Source organism: Phocoena sinus, chromosome 1 (genome assembly GCF_008692025.1).
Source record: "Phocoena sinus isolate mPhoSin1 chromosome 1, mPhoSin1.pri, whole genome shotgun sequence".
Classification (NCBI taxonomy): domain Eukaryota; kingdom Metazoa; phylum Chordata; class Mammalia; order Artiodactyla; family Phocoenidae; genus Phocoena; species Phocoena sinus.
Window position 1 is genome coordinate 18,653,423 of NC_045763.1, and position 23,257 is coordinate 18,676,679.

At 43.2% G+C, this 23,257-nt stretch overlaps 1 protein-coding gene across 1 annotated transcript; it reads right to left on the reverse strand.

The window, feature by feature from the left end:
• Positions 1–428: 428 nt before the first annotated feature.
• FUCA1 (alpha-L-fucosidase 1) lies at positions 429–22,777 on the reverse strand. Its single transcript, XM_032653503.1, has 8 exons — positions 22,331–22,777; positions 17,442–17,576; positions 9,948–10,085; positions 8,151–8,256; positions 4,753–4,953; positions 3,041–3,231; positions 1,423–1,522; positions 429–1,198 (listed from the first exon to the last, which is right to left on the reverse strand). The coding sequence occupies exons 1-8, from the start codon at positions 22,717–22,719 to the stop codon at positions 1,058–1,060; spliced, it is 1,401 nt and encodes a 466-aa protein (XP_032509394.1). The 5' UTR covers positions 22,720–22,777; the 3' UTR covers positions 429–1,057.
• Between the last annotated feature and the right edge of the window lie 480 nt (positions 22,778–23,257).

A 23,257-nucleotide genomic window follows, 5' to 3' on the forward strand; every position in this document is an offset into this window, starting at 1 on the left:
CCCACCAGTAATGCACAACAGTTCCAATTTCTCCATATTTTTGCCAACACTTGTTATTTTCTGGCTTTTGTTTTTTGATAATAGCCGTCCTAATGATTATGAAGTGGTATCTCACTGTGGTTTTAATTTGCATTGCCCTAGTGCTTAGTAATTTTGAATATCTTTCGTGTCTTATTGGCCATTTGTATATCTTCTTTGGAAAAATGTCTATTCAAGTCCTTTGCCCGTTTTTGCTGAGGTTTTTTTTTTTTTTTTTTGAGTCACCTCAAAAGAATGGTACTAGAAGTGAGGAGTAGAAGAACCAAAGCAATTACTTTCTTTGCTCTGCATTAAAGAGACTTGGCAAGTTACCCCCCTTCTACTTTTTTATAAAACATAAGGCTATAAGCAATCCATATAGAAACTGGAAGAAAAAAGCTACAACATGCTTTTTGGTAGAAAATAATTTAATGTACAAATTTCTTTGATTGTGTTAAAGAAAGCAGGGCAGAATCACATTCATTTTCTTCATAGTATCACTGTAAATAAACTGAATTTCAGAGCTCTTAGTTTGCTTTGGAAACTTCTAAAAAGCTGATTATTAGCAGCCTAGGAAGCACTTTCCTTCCCCTCCAGGATCTCCTGCTCCTGGGGGTAGCTGGGAGTAACTGGTCACGTTTGATGCTAAATAAATAGCATGTGGTGGATTTTGCCAAATCCTTTTCAGCTCCTCCCATAGGCAATGGGATGACTTGGCTTATTCTTGATCTGAAGTCATTTGAGTAAACAAGCAGGTTATGAAACACAGAATGGAGTGAAGTTTCCATCGTAGATAATTCCCAAAGTTAGGATGAGCTTAACTGCTCAATCCCTTCTGCTGATCAGAGAGAGAGACGCTAGCAATCGATCTCAGATCTTTTGATCCTGTGAGACATCAGCGTAACGTAATTCCTTCCTTTTATTAAAATGCGTTGGAAAAGAGATGTGTGAGTAGACAAGAGTAGTTGATTACAGTGATGGTACTATAAGAGGAAAATCAAAGTGTAGGCAGTGTCCCTTTCTTGTTGAACTCCAATGATCACTCCACTCCTGTCAGCTTTACAGCCCAAGCAAACTCAGTCGGAAGAGCAGAGGGTGGTAACTGGGGCAGGTACACGAGGAGACCTTTACCTGGATTTGGGGACCACTTCAGATACTTTTCGATTCCCAGCATTGTTACCTGCAGAAAGCAAAAGGGAATGGAAAAAACATTAATGCGCTGATGGGCACAGAATGTGGCCTGAACATGGTGAGAAACAACTATGCTGGGCCATGGCAGGGAAGACAGTCCAAAAGGGGAATAAATATGGGAGAAACCTGGGGAAGGAAGGAAGAATTAGAGAAGACTTGCCAATTCCTTTACAAAAAGTTACATCTCTGACAAGACTGACTGAGGCTCTTTACCTCTGTAGTCGAAGTAGTTATGGGGGATTTAAGGCTTAAGATTCCATCTTCTGGCCAGTGCAGGAAAATGGCATAAACAGCTGATCCTTTTGAGGTATACCTGGGAAAAAAGAAACATCACTGTCAAAGATACCTGGCTTATTACCCTGCCACATGACCTTATACGTTCCCCTTTCAATTATCCACCAATTCCAAGACCTTCAGTCTGTCACTGCTACAAGGAAGCACTAATAACTCGATACCAATTAAGGTCTGTGGGAAGAAAGCAGCCCTGGAAGATTCTTTCTGGTGATATCTTCCATTTTCTCTCTCTACGGGGTTCTAAGTTTTCTTTAAAAAATTTGTAACTCTTATACTAGTTACCTCACACTGAAGCCATTTGCCTCATCATTCAAATCATTCTTTGGCTCCAAATCCATATGAAAAGTCAAGGATATAACAAGGGCAAGGTGTGCAACGAAGACAAATTTGGGTTTTTGTTTTTAATTTAAAAAATTTTTTTTATTTTTTAATTTTTGGCCACCCAACACAGCTTGCGGGATCTTAGTTCCCCGACCGGGGATCGAACCCTGGCCCATGGCAGTGAAAGCGCAGAGTCCTAACCACTGGACCGCCAGGGAATTCCCAAGACAAGCTCGTTGTTCTGAGATTTCACCATGCTTAAAGAGGAGGGTGAAAATCACTACATAGAAACTCATCCAAAACAGAAGGATGAACGTGTTTCCCCTGACCCAGAGACCCCTGCTCTCTGGTATAACACTTACAGAGGTCTTTCACTGAGCAGTTAGTTTGTGCCTGGCACTCTGATGATACTTTACATATGTTATCTCATTTAACCCTCGCACTCTAGGAAGTTACGTATCATCACCCCATCTTGCCGTTGAAAAACACTGAAGCGCAAGATCAAATAACTAGATCCACAATCCAAGTATGAATCATGACTTCTCCATTTAGTAGCTCTGCAATTCTAGGCAAGTGCTATTCCTGCCCTGAGTCTGCTTTCTCACTTGCAACCTGATAATGATAGTATCAACTTGGTGGGATGGTTGAGGGGATGAAATTGGGGGAAAGAATTTAGAATGAAGCCTGCATTTGTGAATGTCGTGCAAATATCAGCTATTAGTATTTTTAGGAGGTGGGGTAACATTGTCAAGCAAATTCACTGACACTTTGTAGCTCTTTCTTTTTTTACCAAGCCTTCGGCCTCCCTTACTAGTCAAAGATACCCTGGGGGGGGCTTCCCTGGTGGCGCAGTGGTTGAGAGTCCGCCTGCCGATGCAGGGGACACGGGTTCGTGCCCCGGTCCGGGAAGATCCCACATGCCGCGGAGCGGCTGGGCCCGTGAGCCGTGGCCGCTGAGCCTGCGCGTCCGGAGCCTGTGCTCCGCAACGGGAGAGGCCGCAACAGTGAGAGGCCCGCGTACCGCAAAAAAAAAAAAAAAAAAGATACCCTGGGGCCTAAAACATAAACCTGGGCACAAATTTAAGAGCAAAAGGACCACTTCTGCATTTCCTCAAGATGACTCCCAGCCTGGCTTGTACCACTGTGGACCCAAGGAGATGCCAGCTCAGGATGGGGCCACATCCCATTCCTGCACGTAACAGAAGACTAGACTCACCACACAGAGGTCGTGTTTTTTTCAGATTGTACCCTCCATGGTTTGGAGGCATAGATAGCCTCCCCATTGATGCTCAGCCACTTCCCAACAGCAAGAAGCCTTTCTTGGAAGATGGGAACAATCAGTCCATCTTTAGTTGGTCCAATGTTGAGAAGATAGTTGCCTCCCAAACTTACTGTCTGAATCAGTTCCTGGAGAGAACAGAAACAAGGAAATCCCAGCTCTGAATGTCAAGACTGGAGAAATGCTTAGAACACACAGATGAAGGGAAGAAAAAGAATCTAGGCTACACTCTCCCTCTGTTTTGTGAATAGCCTTTACCCTTTGGAAAATACTATATATTTTTGTCATTATAAAAGCAGGATAGGCTTATATGAGAAAATTTTAAAATCCTGCTACAAGGTGGAGAAATATATTAACTCGAATTCCAGGGAGTAATCACAGGCACTTCCCTGTGAACCAGCACCTGCTGTGGTGCCACATGCAGACGGAAGGGTCGCATGTCAGAAGCACAGACTGTGAGCAGGGAACTGAAAACAAAGCACTTGGCCATGAAGGAATCCCATGGAGCCATCCAGAGAGAAAACAGGGATCAGAAAGGAGAGATTTAGAGCAGGTGCTGTGGAGACTCTGGGGAGGTAGAAAAGATCTGATGGATTTCAGGACACTTTGTATGTGGTGGGCTATATTAGTGTGTATGTTGCCCCTTCAGGAAAACATGCTGTAAAGAGATATGTTCTTTAAGATTTTTGGAGGGAGACGCGTGTGTGTTTAGTGTGACCTCAAACGGTAGCACTTCAAGGCAGCCCAGAAAAATTAAGGCTATATACAGAATATTTTAAAAAGGAGGTTTTGTTACAGTACCCCAAAGACACCACACCATTAACTTTTTTTTTTTTTTTGGTGGTACGTGGGCCTCTCACTGTTGTGGCCTCTCCCGTTGCGGAGCACTGGCTCTGTACGCGCAGGCTCAGCGGCCATGGCTCACGGGCCCAGCCGCTCCGCGGCATGTGGGATCTTCCCGGACCGGGGCACGAACCCGTGTCCCCTGCATCGGCAGGTGGACTCTCAACCACTGCGCCACCAGGGAAGCCCCACACCATTAACTTTTTTTTTTTTTTTTTTTTTTTTTTTTTGCGGTACGTGGGCCTCTCACTGCTGTGGCCTCTCCCGTTGCGGAGCACAGGCTCCGGACGCGCAGGCCCAGCGGCCATGGCTCACGGGCCCAGCCGCTCCGCGGCATGTGGGATCCTCCCGGACCGGGGCACGAACCCGTGTCCCCTGCATCGGCAGGCGGACTCTCAACCACTGCGCCACCAGGGAAGCCCACCATTAACTTTTGATGTTTCCTTTTGGTGTTTTTCCTATGCAGTTAATTCTATATAGTTGTGATACTACACCAACCCTCTAAGCATTAATCCATATTACATTAAGAAACATTTTAATGGTTAAGGAGATTCCCTAAATCTACGTAATTATTCCTTTATGGTTGCAAGAAATTGAAACAACCCAAATGACAAACTGAAAATAATCCTGGAAAGAACATCTCTGCACAGAACACTTCTTAATTATACCTAGTTCCTTAGGACAGGTTTTATGAGTGTGTTCAATAACCCTAAAGAGATCTATTAGCCTGCACTTCCATCCACAGTGCTTCCACCACTCTTAGTCAGAAGGTAGTTAACAAATCACAACCTCACAGGTACTCTTACCGAAATGATTCGAGATTCACTTGTGATGTCAGCCATTGCCATGTTGCGACGATAGCCCCAGGACAGCTTGTCTATTGAGGTGCACATCTCCCACTTGTGATCTGGCAAGGTCTCTGGCTTGAATTTATCTTGACAGTTGTAGTATCCTCCATGGCGACAGGAACAGTTCTGACCCCATCGGTCATTTACTACGACAACATCCTAAAGGAGGAAGGAGTACCGGGGTCATCGGGGGTAAAATCACTTAGCTTCCTTACGTAACACAGTTTGATATATTAGGTGCTTACTTGGAAGCAGGAAGCAGACTTAGTCGAGAGCAGTGTTTCTTTTTCTCTTTAATTTTATTTTACTTTTGGCTGTGTTGGATCTTCATTGCTGTGCCCGGGCTTTCTCTAGTTGCAAAGAGCGGGGACTACTCTTCGTTGTGGTGCGCAGGCTCTAGGCGTGCGGGATTCAGTAGCTGTGGCACGCAGGCTCAGTAGTTGTGGCTCACGGGCTCTAGAGCACAGGCTCAATAGTTGTGGCGCGCGGGCTTAGCTGCTCTGCGGCATGTTAAGATCTTCCCGGGCCAGGGATCGAACCATGTCCCCTGCATTGGCAGGCGGATTCTTAACCACAGTGCCACCAGGGAAGCCCAAGAGCAGTGTTTCTTAACTGGGGGCCATTTTGCCCTGGACAAGACTTTTAGCAAAATCTAGAGACAGTTTTTTTGGTTGTCACAACTGTGGGTGGTGCTACTGCCACCTAGTGGGTGGAGACCAGGGATGCTTCTAAACATCTCACAACATACAGGATAGTCCCCTCACAACAAAGAAATATCCAGCCCCGAATGTCAATAGTACTGAGGCTGAGAAACCCTGGCCTAGCAATGTGTAATGTCAGAGCTGGAATGGCCTGTTTAAATAATCTAGTAAACCACTTATTCTAGCAGAGGAGAAATGGAGAGGAGGAGACTTGCCCGAGGTCACATCCCCAGGCAGTTTCAGAAAGCTGGGCCTATGAATCAGGTATTTGAACCCAGCCCAGGATGCTTTCCACTATACAACCCTGACTTTCTTTACTTAGGTAAGAAAAAAATCAAACATTCTTTTCCTTCCCTCAAGGTTTTGCTGAACTTTGAGAAATCCTTACATGGAATAACCTAATGTAAATGTTTACTACTACTATAAGGGACTTCCCTGGCCATCCAGTGGTTAACAAGCCACCTTCCAATGCAGGGGATGCAGGTTCGATCCCTGGTCAGGGAACTAAGATCCCACATGTTGTGGGTCAACTAAGCCCGTGTGCGCTAGAGCTCGCACGCCACAACTAGAGAGCCCGCGTGCCACAACTACTGAGCCCACGCACCACAACTAAGACCTGACGCAGCCAAATAAATAAATAAATAAGTGTTTTTAAAAAAATACTACTATGAGGCTCATACTGGGTTATCTAGGGTAAAAAAACACAGTTCTTGCCCTCAGAAATCCAGCAGAGACTAGCTGAGGAGACAGATATGTGAAAAATTATAATGTGATATCACAGCAGAGTTAGGGATGAACATAAATAGGGAACACTGATCCAGGAGTGTTTCTTTCTTCTTCCAGGAAAGAATATAAATTGCCAGGAGGCAGATTTAGTTTACCTTGCACCAATACTTACTATGCGCCTAACTGGGCCAAGTACTGTTCGTGGGGTTGGGGACACAGCTGTGAACAGACCCAAACGCTTGCCCTCCCAAAGCTGACACTTTAGTGAGGGAGACAGATAGTAAAGAGGCAAATGATATCTGAAACATGTTAGGCCAGTATCAATATCTTAGTGGTAAGAGAAAGATAAAGCAAAGAAAGACATACAGTGTGACAGGGGCATGCTGCAATTTTAGATAGGGTGACGGGGAAGGTGACCTCCCAGGGAAGACCTGCGGAGAGCTCAGGAGTGAGCCACGTGGGAACTAGAGAGAATGGAGAATAAGGAGAAGGGACTATTTCTCCTAAAAGTACTTTCCTAACATGAGTATATCTCCAAAACAACCCTCCTTCCCAATGCGTGAGAAAGCATTCAGAACAAGAGAGGGTAGAACAGGGTCTGTGGTGTCCCACCCAAGGATCCACAACGGAGCCACCGCAGCCTGAGGACCCTCGGGGAAGAAGCACAACACTGTACCACTAGAGGTCCCCACACATCTTGCAAGTCCCAGAAAACCAATCGGAATTTGCTTCAATTTGTCACACAGGATCCTTCCTTTTTCCTTTCTCTCCATTTTCTGAATTTAGTAATATTTACCCAATGAGATCCTTAGAGGTTTATGAATCTCCCAAGAAAGCTCAGTTCAAACTGGTCTTACACTTAGATTTTTCTTTAAAATCCACAACAAAACTAGAATATGTAAAATTTTTGAAATTTTCTATAGTGAAGGTTAAGATGTCTGCTGCTTTGTAAGTGTATTGAAATACAAACTTTAAATGGGTAGCTATCGTGCAGCGTGACAGTGTTGATTATGGGGGAGAGGACAAGGTAGGCAAAGTTCCCTCAGGAATTTGGAGGGACTCCCCTGGTGGCACAGTGGTTAAGAATCCGCCTGCCAATGCAGGGGACACAGGTTTGAGCCCTGGTCCGGGAAAATTCTACATGCCATCCACGGCAACTAAGGCCGTGCGCCACAACTACAGAGCCTGTCTTCTAGAGCCCGTGAGCCACAACTACTGAGCCCGTGAGCCACAGCTACTGAGCCCGTGTGCCACAACTACTGAAGCCCACATGCCTAGAGTCCGTGCTCCACAACAAGAGAAGCCACCGCAATGAGAAGCCCGTGCACCGCAACCAAGAGTAGCCCCTGCTTGCCTCAATTAGAGAAAGCTGGGACTGTCAATGAAGACCCAACACAGCCAAAAAAATAAAATAAGTTAATTAATTAAAAAAAAAAGAATTTGGAATATAAGGGAAATGAAATTTCCCCTTAAGAGTTAAACTACATAATCAACATAAGAGTAGGTGAAGTCATAGATATTCACATTTTATTCTTATCATTTAATTTTACGTGTTTTATATATTAATTTTTGGGGTGGTTTTCTCATTTATAATGTCTGTTTACTTAATAGTTTATTTTCTCTATGGTGGTCTGGGACTTCTACATACTATTTCTAGCCTACTTAAATTTAAGAAGATTTAAAACTATCTTGTAAAAATCAAGAATTAAAGGAGAAGAAGAAAGATTATACTCCAAGTAAGGGGCCAAAAAAGAATTAATGGAGAAACCTTTAACATCCACTAAGTTCCCTGATCCCTACCACACCCACGTTGATAATACTGTTTACTACTGTTGCTGTGGTCATTATTGTTATTACTCCGGATCTTGGTTCCTCACATTTTCTTTTATCATAACAGAAAAATAAGAGATAAGTCATATAATCATGTACCTTAACTGGGCTATCATTGTAGAGCCAAGCAAGAAAATTTGTAGAGTTCCAATAAGTATCAGGACATTCCCACTCTCCATCAGACCAAATCAAGTCAGGTTTGTACCTGAGAGACAAGCGATGAGAACAATGTTTATTACCTGAATTCATTCATAGTAAAGTCTTACGGATCTATCTTTGCAACAAGTATTTAAAAATTAATTTTCTCCTATTTGGAAAGTACCAAAAAACTACCGCAGTGCAGAGAAGGTGGAAAACTAAAGAGACAAAAATGACAACACAGACACACACACAAACCCCTTAGCTAACACAACCACTGTTTAATACACAGCACTTTGGTGTATTTCTTCCTAATCTTTTTCTTTTTAATGTCTTAACTTAAAAAGTAGAGTTGTAATCAGTGTGTATACAATTTGGTTTCCTTCCGGCAACTAATTCCAATGAAAAGAGTGGTGCTCCAGAACTATGGGATTAATGTTGCTGCTTTTAAGATGTATGACGAGCTTGAACTGTTCCGCCAAATGCATTTCTGGGGACAACTACCCAAAACTTTGACTATAAAAATCTATTGAATTCACTTGCGCCACAGTTGCATCTTTCACATATTATTACTCTGAGCCCTATGAGGTGTGAGTGTGTGTGTGTATTTATAACTATAAGGTAAGCAGTATTATTCCCACTTTAGAAAGCTAGAACCTAATGCTCAGTAGGGTACTTTGCTTTAGGGGACAAAGCTGCTAAGTAACAGGGGCTGGAACCCACATGCAAGTCTGCCTGATGCCTTATCGTGTGCTGTACTCCGTAACTACTTAGGATAGCAGCTCGGTTCCAGGAAAATGACTGCCTGTCTGAGAGGTGAGAGAAGCACTGCTGGTCTGTGTTCCACTGTGTACGAGAAACTGTACTAGGCACTTTATACTCATTACCTCATTCATTCTCACGACAACCTTGTGATGTATAAACAGATAAAGAAACTGAGTTCTAGAGAGATGAAGTCATTTTTTCAAGGCTATACAGTCAGTAAGAAAAAAGAACTAGATTTCTGACTTAAAGCCTATGCTGATCTCTTACAACTGTACTATTTCCTTAGAGAAGTCATCTGGATGCAAGGAGTTTTTTTTGTCTTCTGGTCTACAATGAGAGTCCAGGCAGAGATGGCTGCCTCTTAATCTTTAAAGGCCCACCATCCTCTAGGAGGCCCCAGAAGCAAGAAGGGCAAACTCAGAATAAAACGTGGTGAAGACTAGGGACAAATGCCAAAGTGAAAGTCATCATTTTAAGAATAATGGTAATAACAACACCATTATTCTGTACCAGGCATAGTGACAAATACTTTTCACATACTATGCTGAGCCCTACACAGAAGGCATTATTATCCCCACTTCACAGAGGAAGAATCTGAGGCTCAGAAGGGTGACCTGTTTAAGGCCTGTAAGTAACTAGAGCCAGGATTCAAATACAAATATTGCCAGATGCCAAATCCTCTTCAGGGTCCGTTAGACCATGTTGCCCTTCTTCAAAGTCCAGACAAAGAAAATAGCATGTAAGGAGGGAACTGAAGTTTTGACTTACTACCATCCTCAGTTTTGTTTGTTTCAATTTATAGAGGCAATATGACCATATTATGAAAGTTCTAAAAAGTAGGAAGAAAAAATATATTTTGTCTTAACACAACCACTACTTTTACTATTTTGATGTCCTACCCCTTTTCCCCTTCCCCTCAACTTAACAGTATCCTATAAGAAGCTCAGGTGTCATTGCTGAAGGTCATAAGGCCAAAAAATTTCTGTTTTGTACCTGATAACGAGGTCATATAGCTCTGGCATTGTTTTTGCACGGACAAAATGCTGTGTTTTGAAGCCATTTTTCTTATCACGTAGGTAGAGAGGATGGAACCATTCTAATAGTGAGTGATAGAGTCCATAGCGTATGTTCCTTAAACAGAAAAACAGGACAGCAACTGTCATTAAGCAAAGAAAAAATAATTTATTTTAAGAAAAATCAGTTGCAGCATTTTTACATCTCAGTGAAACTTATCCATAGGGCATGCAGAGGGGCAGGATCCACAACCATTTCCTTAAATTATCTCATCGTTCACTTAAGCAAAATGCTTGGGCTTACTATGCTTTTGATAATACACATAACAAATTATTTTCATACATAAATATCTTAACACCAAATGTCATTTAAACCATCTTTTGTCTTTTAAGTCAATTATCTCAGTAACATGTAGTCCTATTAAAAAATGTTTTCTGTCAATCGTAAGAACACATACGGAAGAGATACTAGAAAATAGAGACAAGTATAAAGAATAACTAAAATCTTATCACTTAAATAATCATTAGTAACATTTTCTGTGTAGCTGAATTAATTAATATAGGTTTATTGTTTCATATAAGATTTATTAATAGTTCTTAACGTGAGCAGAAGCAAGAAGAACTACAATCTTGCAGCCTGTGGAACAAAAACCACATTCACACGGGCTTCCCTGGTGGCGCAGTGGTTGAGAGTCCGCCTGCCGATGCAGGGGACACGGGTTCGTGCCCCGGTCCGGGAAGATCCCACATGCTGCAGAACGGCTGGGCCCGTGAGCCATGGCAGCTGAGCCTGAGCGTCTGGAGCCTGTTGCTCCACAACGGAAGAGGCCACAACAGTGAGAGGCCCGCGTACCGCCAAAAAAAAAAAAAAAAAAAAAAAAAAAAAACCACATTCACAGAGACAGACAAGATGAAAAGGCAGAGGGCTAGGTACCAGATGAAGGAACAGGATAAAACCCCAGAAAAACAACTAAATGAAGTGGAGATAGGAAACCTTCCAGAAAAAGAATTCAGAATAATGACAGTGAAGATGATCCAGGACCTCGGAAAAGGAATGGAGGCAAAGATCAAGAAGATGGAAGAAATGTTTAATAAAGACCTAGAAGAATTAAAGAACAAACAACAGAGATGAACAATACAGTAACTGAAATGAAAAATACACTAGAAGGAATCAATAGCAGAATAAATGAGGCAGAAGAATGGATAAGTGACCTGGAAGACAGAGTGGTGGAATTCAATGCCACGGAACAGAATAAAGAAAAGAGGATGAAAAGAAATGAAGACAGCCTAAGAGACCTCTGGGCCAACATTAAATGCAACAACATTCGCATTATAGGGGTCCCAGAAGGAGAAGAGAGAGAGAAAGGACCTGAGAAAATATTTCAAGAGATTACAGTTGAAAACTTCCCTAACATGGGAAAGGAAATACCCACCCAAGTACAGGAAGCGCAGAGTCCCAGGCAGGATAAACCCAAGGAGAAACACGTGGAGACACATAGTAATCAAACTGACAAAAATTAAAGACAAAGAAAAATTATTGAAAGCAATAAGGGAAAAACGACAAACAACATACAGGGGAACTCCCAGAAGGTTAACAGCTGATTTCTCAGCAGAAACTCTACAAGCCAGAAGGGAGTGGCATGATACATTTAAAGTGATGAAAGGGAAGAATCTACAACCAAGATTACTCTACCCAGCAAGGATCTCGTTCAGACTCTATGGAGAAATCAAAAGCTTTACAGACAAGCAAAAGCTGAGAGAACTCAGCACCACCAAACCAGCTCTACAACAAATGCTAAAGGAACTTCTCTAAGTGGGAAGCACAAGAGAAGAAAAGGACCTACAAAAATAAACCCAAAACAATTAAGAAAATGGTCATAGGTACATACATATTGATAATTACCTTAAACGTGAATGGATTAAATGCTCCAACCAAAAGACACAGGCTTGCTGAATGGATACAAAAACAAGACCCATATATATACTGTCTACAAGAGACCCACTTCAGACCTAGGGACACATACAGACTGAAAGTGAGGGGATGGAAAAAGATATTCCATGCAAATGGAAATCAAAAGAAAGCCAGAGTAGCAATACTCGTATAAGATAAAATAGACTTTAAGAATGTTACAAGAGACAAGGAAGGACACTACATAATGATCAAGGGCTCAATCCAAGAAGAAGATATAACAATTATAACTATATATGCACCCAACATAGGAGCACCTCAATACATAAGGCAACTGCTAACAGCTATAAAAGAGGAAATCGACAGTAATACAATAATAGTGGGGTAATTTAATACCTCACTTACACCAATGGACAGATCATCCAAACAGAAAATTAATAAGGAAACACAAGCTTTAAACGACACAATAGACCAGATAGATTTAATTGATATTTATAGGACGTTCCATCCAAAAACAGCATATTATTACACTTTCTTCTCAAGTGCACACGGAACATTCTCCAGGATAGCTCACATCTTGGGTCACAAATCAAGCCTCAGTAAATTTAAGAAAATTGAAATCATATCATCTTTTCTGACCAGAACGCTATGAGATTAGAAATAAATTACAGGGAAAAATACGTAAAAAACACAAACACCTGGAGGCTAAACAATATGTTACTAAATGACCAAGAGATCACTGAAGAAATCAAAGAGGAAATCGAAAAATACCTAGAGACAAATGACAACGAAAACATGATCCAAACCTATGGGATGCAGTAAAAGCAGTTCTAAGAGGGAAGTTTATAGCAATACAAGCCTACCTCAAGAGACAAGAGACAAGAAAAATGTCAAATAAACAATCTACACTTACACCTAAAGGAACTTGAGAAAGAAGAACAAACAAAACCCAGAGTTAGTAGAAGGAAAGAAATCATAAAGATCAGAGCAGAAATAAATGAAATAGAAGCAAAGAAAACAATAGCAAAGATCAATAAAACTAAAAGCTGGTTCTTTGAGAAGATAAACTAAATTGATAAACCATAAGCCAGACTCATCAAGAACAAGAGGGAGAGGACTCAAATCAATAAAATTAGAAATGAAAAAGAAGTTACAACAGACATTGCAGAAATACAAAGCATCCTAAGAGACTACTACAAGCAACTCTATGCCAATAAAATGGACAACCTGGAAGAAATGGACAAATTCTTAGAAAGGTATAACCTTCCAAGACTGAACCAGGAAGAAATAGAAAATATGAACAGACCAATCACAAGTAATGAAATTGAAACTGTGATTAAAAATCTTCCAACAGGCTTCCCTGGTGGTGCGGTGGTTGAGAGTACGCCTGCCGATGCAGGGGACACGGGTCCGTGCCCCAGTCCGGGAAGATCCCACATGCCGCAGAGTGGCTGGGCCCGTGAGCCATGGCTGCTGAGCCTGCGCGTCCGGAGCCTGTGCTCCACAACGGGAGAGGCCACAACAGTGAGAGGCCCACATATTGCAAAAAAAAAAAAAAAAAAAAAATCTTCCAACAAACGAAAGTCCAGGATCAGATGGCTTCATAGGTGAATTCTATCAAACATTTAGAGAAGAGCTAACACCCATCCTTCTCAACCTGTTCCAAAAAATTGCAGAGGAAGGAACACTCCCAAACTCATTCTATGAGGCCACCATCACCCTGATACCAAAACCAGACAAAGATACTAAAAAAAAAAGAAAATTACAGACCAATATCACTGATGAATATAGAGGCAAAAGTCCTCAACAAAATACTAGCAAACAGAATCCAACAACACATTAAAAGGATCATACACCATGATCAAGTGGGATTTATCCCAAGGATGCAAGCATTCTTCAATATACGCAAATCAATCAATGTGATACCCCATATTAACAAACTGAAGAATAAAAACCATATGATCATCTCAACAGATGCAGAAAACGCTTTTGACAAAATTCAACACCCATTTATGATAAAAAACTATCCAGAATGTGGGCATAAAGGGAACCTACCTCAACATAATAAAGGCCATATACGACAAACCCACAGCAAACATGATTCTCAACGGTGAAAAACTGAAAGCATTTCCTCTAAGATCAAGAACAAGACACGGATGCCCATTCTCGCCACTCTTATTCAACATAGTTTTGGAAGTCCTAGCCACGACAGTCAGAGAAGAAAAAGAAGTATAAGGAATACATGGCTTCCCTGGTGGCGCAGTGGTTGAGAGTCCACCTGCCGATGCAGGGGACACGGGTTCATGCCCCGGTCCGGGAAGATCCCAGATGCCGCGGAGCAGCTAGGCCCGTGAGCCATGGCCGCTGAGCCTGCGTGTCCAGAGCCTGTGCTCCGCAACGGGAGAGGCCACAACAGTGAGAGGCCCGCGTACGGCAAAAAAAAGGAATACAAATTGGAAAGGAAGTAAAACTGTCACTGTTTGCAGATGACAGGATACTACACATAGAGAATCCTAAAGATGCCACCAGAAAACTACCAGAGCTAATCAATGAACTTGGTAAAGTTGTAGTATACAAAATTAATGCACAGAAATCTCTTGCATTCTTATCACTAATGATGAAAAATCTGAAAGAGAAATTAAGGAAATACTCCCATTTACCACTGCAACAAAATGAATAAAATACCTAGGAATAAACCTACCTAGGGAGACAAAAGACCTGTATGCAGAAAACTATAAGACACTGTTGAAAGAAACTAAAGGTGATACCAACAGATGGAGAGATATACCATGTTCTTGGATTGGAATAATCAATATTGTGAAAATGACTATACTACCCAAAGCAATCTACAGATTCAATGCAATCCCTACCAAATTCCCAATGGCATTTTTTACAGGACTAGAACAAAAAATCCTAAAATCTGTAGGGAAACACAAAAGACCCCGAATAGCCAAAGCGGTCTTGAGGGAAAAAAACAGAGCTGGAGGAATCAGACTCCCTGACTTCAGACTATACTACAAAGCTACAGTAATCAAGATAGTATGGTACTGGCACGTAAAACAGAAATATAGGTCAACGGAACAGGATAGAAAGCCCAGGGATAAACCCACGCACCTATGGTCAACTAATCTACGACAAAGGAGGCAAGGATATACAATGGAGAAAAGACAGTCTCTTCAATAAGTGGTGCTGGGAAAACTGGACAGCTACATGTAAAAGAATGAAATTAGAACACTCCCTAACACCATACACAAAAATGAACTCAAAATGGATTAGAGACCTAAATGTAAGACTGGACACTATAAAACTCTTAGAGGAAAACATAGGAAGAACACTCTTTGACATATACCACAGCAAGATCTTTTTCGATCCACCTCCTAGAGTAATGGAAATAAAAACAAAAATAAACAAATGGGACCTAATGAAACTTAAAAGCTTTTGCAATCAAAGGAAACTACAAACAAGACAAAAAGACAACCCTCAGAATGGGAGAAAATATTTGCAAATGAATCAACGGACAAAGGACTAATCTCCAAAATACATAAACAGCTCACGCAGCTCAATATTAAAAAAACAAACAACCCAATCCAAAAATGGGCAGAAGACCTACATAGACACTTCTCCAAAGACATAGAGATGGCCAAGAAGCACATGAAAAGCTGCTCAACATCACTAATTATTAGAGAAATGCAAATCAAAACTACAATGAGGTATCACCTCACACCAGTTAGAATGGGCATCATCAGAAAATCTACAAACAACAAATGCTGGAGAGGGTGTGGAGAAAAGGGAACCCTCTTGCACTCTTGGTGAGAATGTAAATTGATATAGCCACTACGGAGAACAGTATGGAGGTTCCTTAAAAAACTAAAAATAGAATTACCATATGACCCAGCAATCCCACCACTGGGCATATACCCAGAGAAAACCATAATTCAAAAAGACACATGCACCCCAATGTTCATTGCAGCACTATTTACAATACCCAGGTCATGGAAGCAACCTAAGTGCCCATCGACAGATGAATGGATAAAGAAGATGTGGTACCTATATACAGTGGAATATTACTCAGCCATAAAAAGGAACGAAATTGGGTAATTTGAAGAGACGTGGATGGATCTAGAGACTGTCATACAGAGTGAGGTATGTCAGAAAGAGAAAACAGATATCGTATATTAACGCATATATGTGGAACCTAGAAAAATGGTACAGATGAACTGGTTTGCAGGGCAGAAATAGAGACACAGATGTACAGAACAAACGTATGGACACCAAGGGGGTAAAGTGGCGGGTAGGTAGTGCGACGAATTGGGAGATTGGGATTGACATATATACACTAATATGTATAAAATGGATAACTAATGAGAACGTGCCGTATAAAAAAATAAAATTCTAAAAAAAAAAAAATAGTTCTTAACGTTCCCCAAATGAAATACGGTTAAAGTGACCTATTTTCATATACAATAAAGCTTGTTTTGAGTTCAGAATAGTGAGTGTTTTGGAAATGCTATAATACAAGTAAGAAGTAAATGTAATATTGCAATGGCACAGATAAGACAGAAACAATTGAAGTTAAGTATTTCATCACGTGATTCAGGGACTAAATAAAGAAGGTAAAAATCAAGGATCTTAGAGTCCAGATCTAATCAACACCTCAGAGTCTTACAGCAGGACTATTAGCAGAGCACAGCATTGGGAAACTGAATATTTAACCGGTGACGTAAGTCAGCAAATGCTTTCTCAATGGACCAGATAATATTTGAGGCTTTGCAGGCCTTGCGATCTCTATCCCAGCTCTGCAATTGTAGCTTGAAAGCAGCCAGAGACAATGCATAAATGAATGGGCACAACTGTGTTCCAGTCAAACTTTACTTATACAAACAGGCAGCTGGTCTACCCCTTAAATAGGACATCAAGTTTGCCACATCACAACAGAGCTGAGATTGGGCATGACACAAATACCACTTTTCCTCCTTAGAGGCAAACGTCCCCAGAAATATAGGACCCAAAACCAAAATACCTGGGTTCAAATCCCACCTCTGCCACTTCCCAGCATTTTGATCTTGGGATGTTACTTTTTATTAAGTGGCAAATATTAGAAAACATTAATTAGAATCAACAGGGTGGCTCCTTATCTCACTTTTTGCCCTTTTCAGTTCTCTCTTGATCTACTATTCATCTAAACCTTCCCTGAATGCCTGCAAAGCTCTGTGTTGACAGCTAAGGAGGACAGAAAGATCAGAGGCCCAACCCTGGCCCCCATCAGACACTGGAAAAGGCCTGGGGTTGGTAGCCTTTCCAGAAAAAATCCTTTGCAGAATGCAAATGAAGCACTGGGGTCTACGCTGGGTATCCTTCACCTAAGCAGACAGGGCTGTGAACTTCTCTGATGGTGTCACCTTTGGTCATATGAAAACTGCCAAGCATCAAACACTGCTAAGGCCAGAAGCCCTTCAAGGTACTGGTTAAATGCAAACTTAGAAAACACACAAGAGTAGAGAAGGCACGGCACATCGGATGGCTAGATCAAAAGTGATGATGGAGTAATCATCTGTGGACACACACCTACTTCGGATGGCTGTTCCCAACTCACCAACCAAATCACGATGGGGCCCCAGATCCTCAGAGTTCCAGTTCCAAGACACAGGACTTGGCCAGTTTGTGAAGCCTTCGTGATGCTTTGTTGTCAGGACTACATACCTGTGGACATTGAAACCATATGAACAAAGGAAGTGGGCAGTGGGCCACCGGCACGAACTTACCTGGTATGCCTGGGGCTCTTAAAATGGTTGGGAGAACTTGACTACAGGAAATGTATGGTTGAACCTTGAACAACGTGGCGGTGAGGGGTGCCAACCCCCTGTGCAGAAGAAAATCCATGTATAACTTTTGACTCCCCGAAAACTTAACTACTAATAGCCTACTCTTGACTGGAAGCCTTAGCAATAACATAAATGATTGATTAATGCTCATTCTGGGGGACTTCCCTGGCAGTCCGGTGGTTAAGACTCTGCGCTTCCAATGCAGGGGGCACAGGTTCGATCCCTGGTCGGGGAACTAAGATCCTGCACGCCATGCAGTGTGGACAAAAACAAACAAACAAAAAGCCCCACCCATTTTGTAGGTTATCTGTATTATGTACTGTATTAATACAATAATGTAAGCTAGAGAAAAGAAAATGTTTTTAAGAAAATCATAAAATACATTTATAGTACTGTATTTATTGATACTATAAGTTTACATTGTCTGTTTACAAGAGGAACCACCTGTCAGTACCTACATCAATATTATCTTACATGACACAAAACACTGCAGATGTTAAAATTATTACTAAAACTAGATATAAAAAGTGAAAAGCTAACGTGAAAAAGAAATTCATATTTATTTGCAGGTATAACAATTTGTGCATTGATAATAAAGAAGCAGCAATATGATTGCTTTACAGTAGCCTAGTGTAATCAATATGATTGCTTCATGATAGCCTAGCCGATACACTAATGAATGAATCATTATAAAATTTTTATGGCATATGGTATTATAATCCTACTCATGACACAGTATTGGAAACATTGTTACATTAAAAAAGAACACACTTGCCTGTGATGATAGGCTGATACACAGTTTATCCAATTATGAGGGGGTAGAGGGGAGGGCATACTGTATGGTAATGTAATTCTTTGAAAGCAGAGTTTTAAAACAGTAAGAAAACTGATACATTGGTAATTTTTTATTGTGTCACTTACCATATGCTTATGTAAGGATTGGCTATTCACTTCCATACCAATCTTGCATATGATGTTCTACGTGATGAATACTCAGGCAATGATGACGATGATGATGGCACAAAAACGTTTCACAGTTCTTGCCGTCCAGTTCTCAGGTTTTCACATGAAGACACACACGCACAGCAGATATGTTTATTAACTGTATGGCATAATGATTATTCACCGTTCATTAAGTGGAAGTGGATCATCATAAAGGTCTTCATGGTGAGTAGGCTGAAGAGGAAGAGGAGGGGTGGGTCTTGCTGTCTCAGGGTGGCAGAGGCAGAAGAGGTGGACGGGGAGCAGGAGAGGCAGGAATGCAGTGTAACGTTATGGAAATACATCGCAATTTCTGTCTGCCTTTTCTGCTTTTACATTTCTTAAAAATACTTCCACATGATACCAATCCTCCTTCCACTATTTGCTTTTTTCGTTTGTTTGTTTTTATTTTTTGGCTGCACTGCTTGACACGTGGGATCTTAGTTCTCAGACCAGGGATCAAACCTGTGCTCCCTGCATTGGAGGGGTAACCACGTGACCACCAGGGAAGTCCTCACTGTTTGCCCTAGTTTCAGTGCTCATATCATAGAAGGGTCCACGTGGTAAAAGAAGTCAAAAGCTGTCTTGAGTAATCAGAATCCTTCTGCCAGATTGTCTAACGTCAATCTGTCTTCTGGCACTGCTTCTTCTACATCTCCTTCCTCTGCACTTGTTCAGAAGCACTCATCTCCATCAAGCTGTCCTCTGTTAATTCCTCAGGTGTGATGTTTATTAGCTCCTGAATTTCTCCAAGATTCACATCTTGAAACCCTTCACCCTGCATCTTTTTTTTTTTGGCTGCATTCGGTCTTTGTTGCTGTGCACAGGCTTTCTCTAGTTGCGGTGAGCGGGCGCTACTCTTTGTTGCAGCGCGCAGGCTTCTCGTCGCGGTGGTTTCTCTTGTTGTAGAGCACAGGCTCCAGGTGTGAGGGCTTCAGTAGTTGTGGCACGTGGCCTTAGTTGCTCCACGGCATGTGGGATCTTCCCAGACCAGGGCTCGATCCCGTGTCCCCTGCTTTGGCAGGCGGATTCTTAACCAATGCGCCACCAGGGAAGCCCTCCCCACTCCCCATCTTTTTTGCCGTATCCACATCTCTTTCATGATTTCCTTGACTGGCTCTGTTATAAATCCTGTGAAGTCATGCAAAATATCTGGACACAGTTTTCTCCAGCAGGAATTTATTGTTTGGGGCTTGACGGCTTTCACAGCTTTTTCTATAACAACAATGGTATCTTCAGTGCTGTAATCCTTCCAGACTTTCATGATGTTATCTATATTGGGGTTCTCTTCCACAGCATTGACAATCCTTTTCATAGAGTACCATGTGTAATGAGCCTTAAAGGTCCTTATGACCCCCAAAGATCTAGAGGTTGAATTAGAGATGTTGTGTCTGGGGGCAAGTAGACCACTTTGATGCTTTTGGTGTTGAACTCTTGGGGTTCTAGGTTGCCAGGGGCATTTTCCAATATTAAAAGAACTTTAAAAGGCAGTCCCTGGGCTTCCCTGGTGGCGCAGTGGTTGAGAGTCCGCCTGCCGATGCAAGGGACACGGGTTCGTGCCCCGGTCCGGGAAGATCCCACATGCCGCAGAGCGGCTGGGCCCGTGAGCTATGGCCACTGAGCCTGCGCGTCTGGAGCCTGTGCTCCGCAACGGGAGAGGCCACAACAGTGAGAGGCCCGCGTACTGCAAAAAAAAAAAAAAAAATTAAGCTGTTTGTTTTACCAAGCCCATATGAATTGCCTCTCATTCACAGAGGTGACAAAAGGCCAAAAGAAAAGGGGAGAAAAGGCAAGTGTTGAAATAACAAGCAAATCACTCACCATTTCATTTACTTTTATGGCAGAAAAACAGCTGGTGCTCACATGTGACAATTTAATCACTGGCTGATGTGGAGAGCTCAAGACTTTAAGGTCTAGACAGTATTTCAGACTCTGTGGATCACAGTCCTCTGTGCGGCATACTCTTCTTCTACTTTTTTTTTTTTAATTAATTTATTTATTTATTTTTGGCTCTGTTGGGTCTTCATTGTTGCACACAGGCTTTCTCTAGTTGCGGTGAGCGGGGGCTACTCTTCGTTGTGGTGCGCGGGCTTCTCATCGCGGTGGTTTCTCTTGTGGCGGAGCATGGGCTCTAGGCGCGCGGGCTTCAGTAGTTGTAGCACGCGGACTCAGTAGTTGTGGCTCGCAGGCTCTAGAGCATAGGCTCAGTAGTTGTGGCGCACAGGCTTAGTTGCTCTGTGGCATGTGGGATCTTCCCGGACCAGGGCTTGAACCCATGTCCCCTGCACTGGCAGGTGGATTCTTAACCACTGCGCCACCAGGGAAGACCCTCTTCTTCTACTTTTTAAAAACAACCCCTTAAAATGTAAAAATCCTTCTCATCTCAAGAAACTCACCAAAATGGGCAGAGGACCAATCCCTCTGGCCATGGTTGCAGACCTCTGGTGTGGTGGAAAGAACCTTCACCTTAGAGTCACGGGATTTGGAGTCTAGGACATTAGTTCCCTTTTTCTGTCTGGGCCAGTCATCTTTCCATAGCAAGGGCATCTTGTCCCGGGCAAAGGATGTCTCCCAGATTTTAACTTCTTCATTTGAAAATTATGGATTTCTAAGGCTTCTGGAAGACAGTGAACTCCTCCTTTGTTTGTTCAAGGCTTATATTCCCATACACTTAACTGCACACACTAAATATCAGTTGTAATTTCTATTTAGTACAAGAGAACTTAAAGTCCAAGAGAAACTAAAACCTGCAAGACAGGTGAGGAGACAAAGTAAGGGTGGAAGACTGCCCTAAGCCAGGATCCGGGAAACCTAGCTGCCTTCATTCTTACTCTCCTCCAACCCACTTCCTGCGCAGCAGCCTCAGAGTCATCATTCCTTGACTTAATACCTGCAACATTCTGTCTTCAAGGATGATTCCTTCAGGACTAGCTCCAGCCTTCAACAACCTTGTGAGTCCTTGCCTCTCTCTTCCCAGCCCCAGTGCTCTGCACTTTCAGTTCTCTGAACCATTCACAAGCAAGTTGCAACAGTTCTCAAAACGATTCTGACATTTCTTGAGCACTCTCTATGTGCAAGGCATTGAGAAGAGCAGCTGAAAGAGAATCTGTATTGTTGCCCAAATACACTGCACACTGGAACTCCCTTCCCTTCGGGACATATTAAAGCTGAAAGGAGGAACACAATCCCTGTCTACAACCATGGAAGGAGGCGGTAGGGAGGTAAAATGCCTTGTTCAAGTTTGCAGCTGAACTAGGATCAGACTCCATACCACCGGCTTAAAATCCTGGAATTCTGATTGCCTTGTTGACCCGGAAGGGACATTAGGTATCACTTAGCTCGGTCTTCTCAATATTCAGGTGCAGACACTGTCGGCTTTGCAGTCCATCACCAACCGGAAACCTTTATTTCCTTCTAATCCTCAACCAGACGCACCTTCTTAGGATCAGGCGTGCCATATTCAATTCTGCATCCTTCAGGAGGCAAAACAGAGTACCCCCGGTATCTTAAGTCAGACGGACACCTGTGTGACCCGGCAAGTCGCCTAGCCTTCCCCCGCTCGGTTTTCACCTGCCTAAGCCCCCTTCCGACGCTCGGGTCAGCCCTAGCCGGGGAAGGGGAGCCCCGCCCGCCCCGCGCGGCGGCACTCACTTCGCCCCGGCGGCCTCGAACAGGTTGGCCCAGCTGTCCGGGTGGAAGAAGCGCGCAGTGAATCTTGGCCCGAAGTCGCCATAGGTGAAATTGGGCGGGTAGTTCTCCTTCATGAAACTCTCGTACTGTGGCAGCTTTTCGCCCTTCCAATGCCACCAGAACCACTCACTGCCCCAGGCCGGCACCGAAAACACGCCCCAGTGCACAAACACTCCAAATTTGGCCTCGTCGAACCAGGCCGGCAGCGGCCGGGAGTCCAGACTCGGCCAGTCTGCGGTGTAGCGACGCGGAGGGTCGGTGCAGCGCGGAGGGTGGGTGCAGCGCGGAGCCCGCACCGCGCCGAGCACCAGCAGCAGCAACAGCTTCGCGCCCACCACCCGCAACTTCATCTCGGGATTTGGCACAGCAGCCTTGGAGCCCCACCGCCGCCACTGAACGCGCAAGTGCGGGCGCGTGGCCCCGCCCACCCTAACTAATGATTGGCTCGGAAGGAAAAGGGGTGGGTCAACCCAGGCTGCTTGGCTACCGGGCGTCTTCCCCTCCTGGTGGGCGGTCCCTACCACCACTGGCTCTCAAAGGGAGAAAGGTGCGAGGAGGACGGGGGTGTGACCGATGATTGAAAACTTTAGAATTCGCTGCCGGTGAAATCGAGGGGGTGTGGAAGGCCCGGTGTGTGCAGAGAACTGGGACTGGTCCATTTTGCCGTTGGCAGCTGTGGGGGACTTTTTGAGCTGTAGTATGGAAGAACAAGCCAGGAGGCAGGAATACCAGATGGACGGGCATTGTAACAGCCCTGGCAGAAATGACGGGGCAGAAGGACGATGGGAAGAAGCATTATAAGGGGAGAGGTGGGAGGAAAGTGGGCGCTGAAAGAGGAAGAACAGGTGTGACCATTTTGCCTGTCTAATAAATATTTTTTGAACTTGC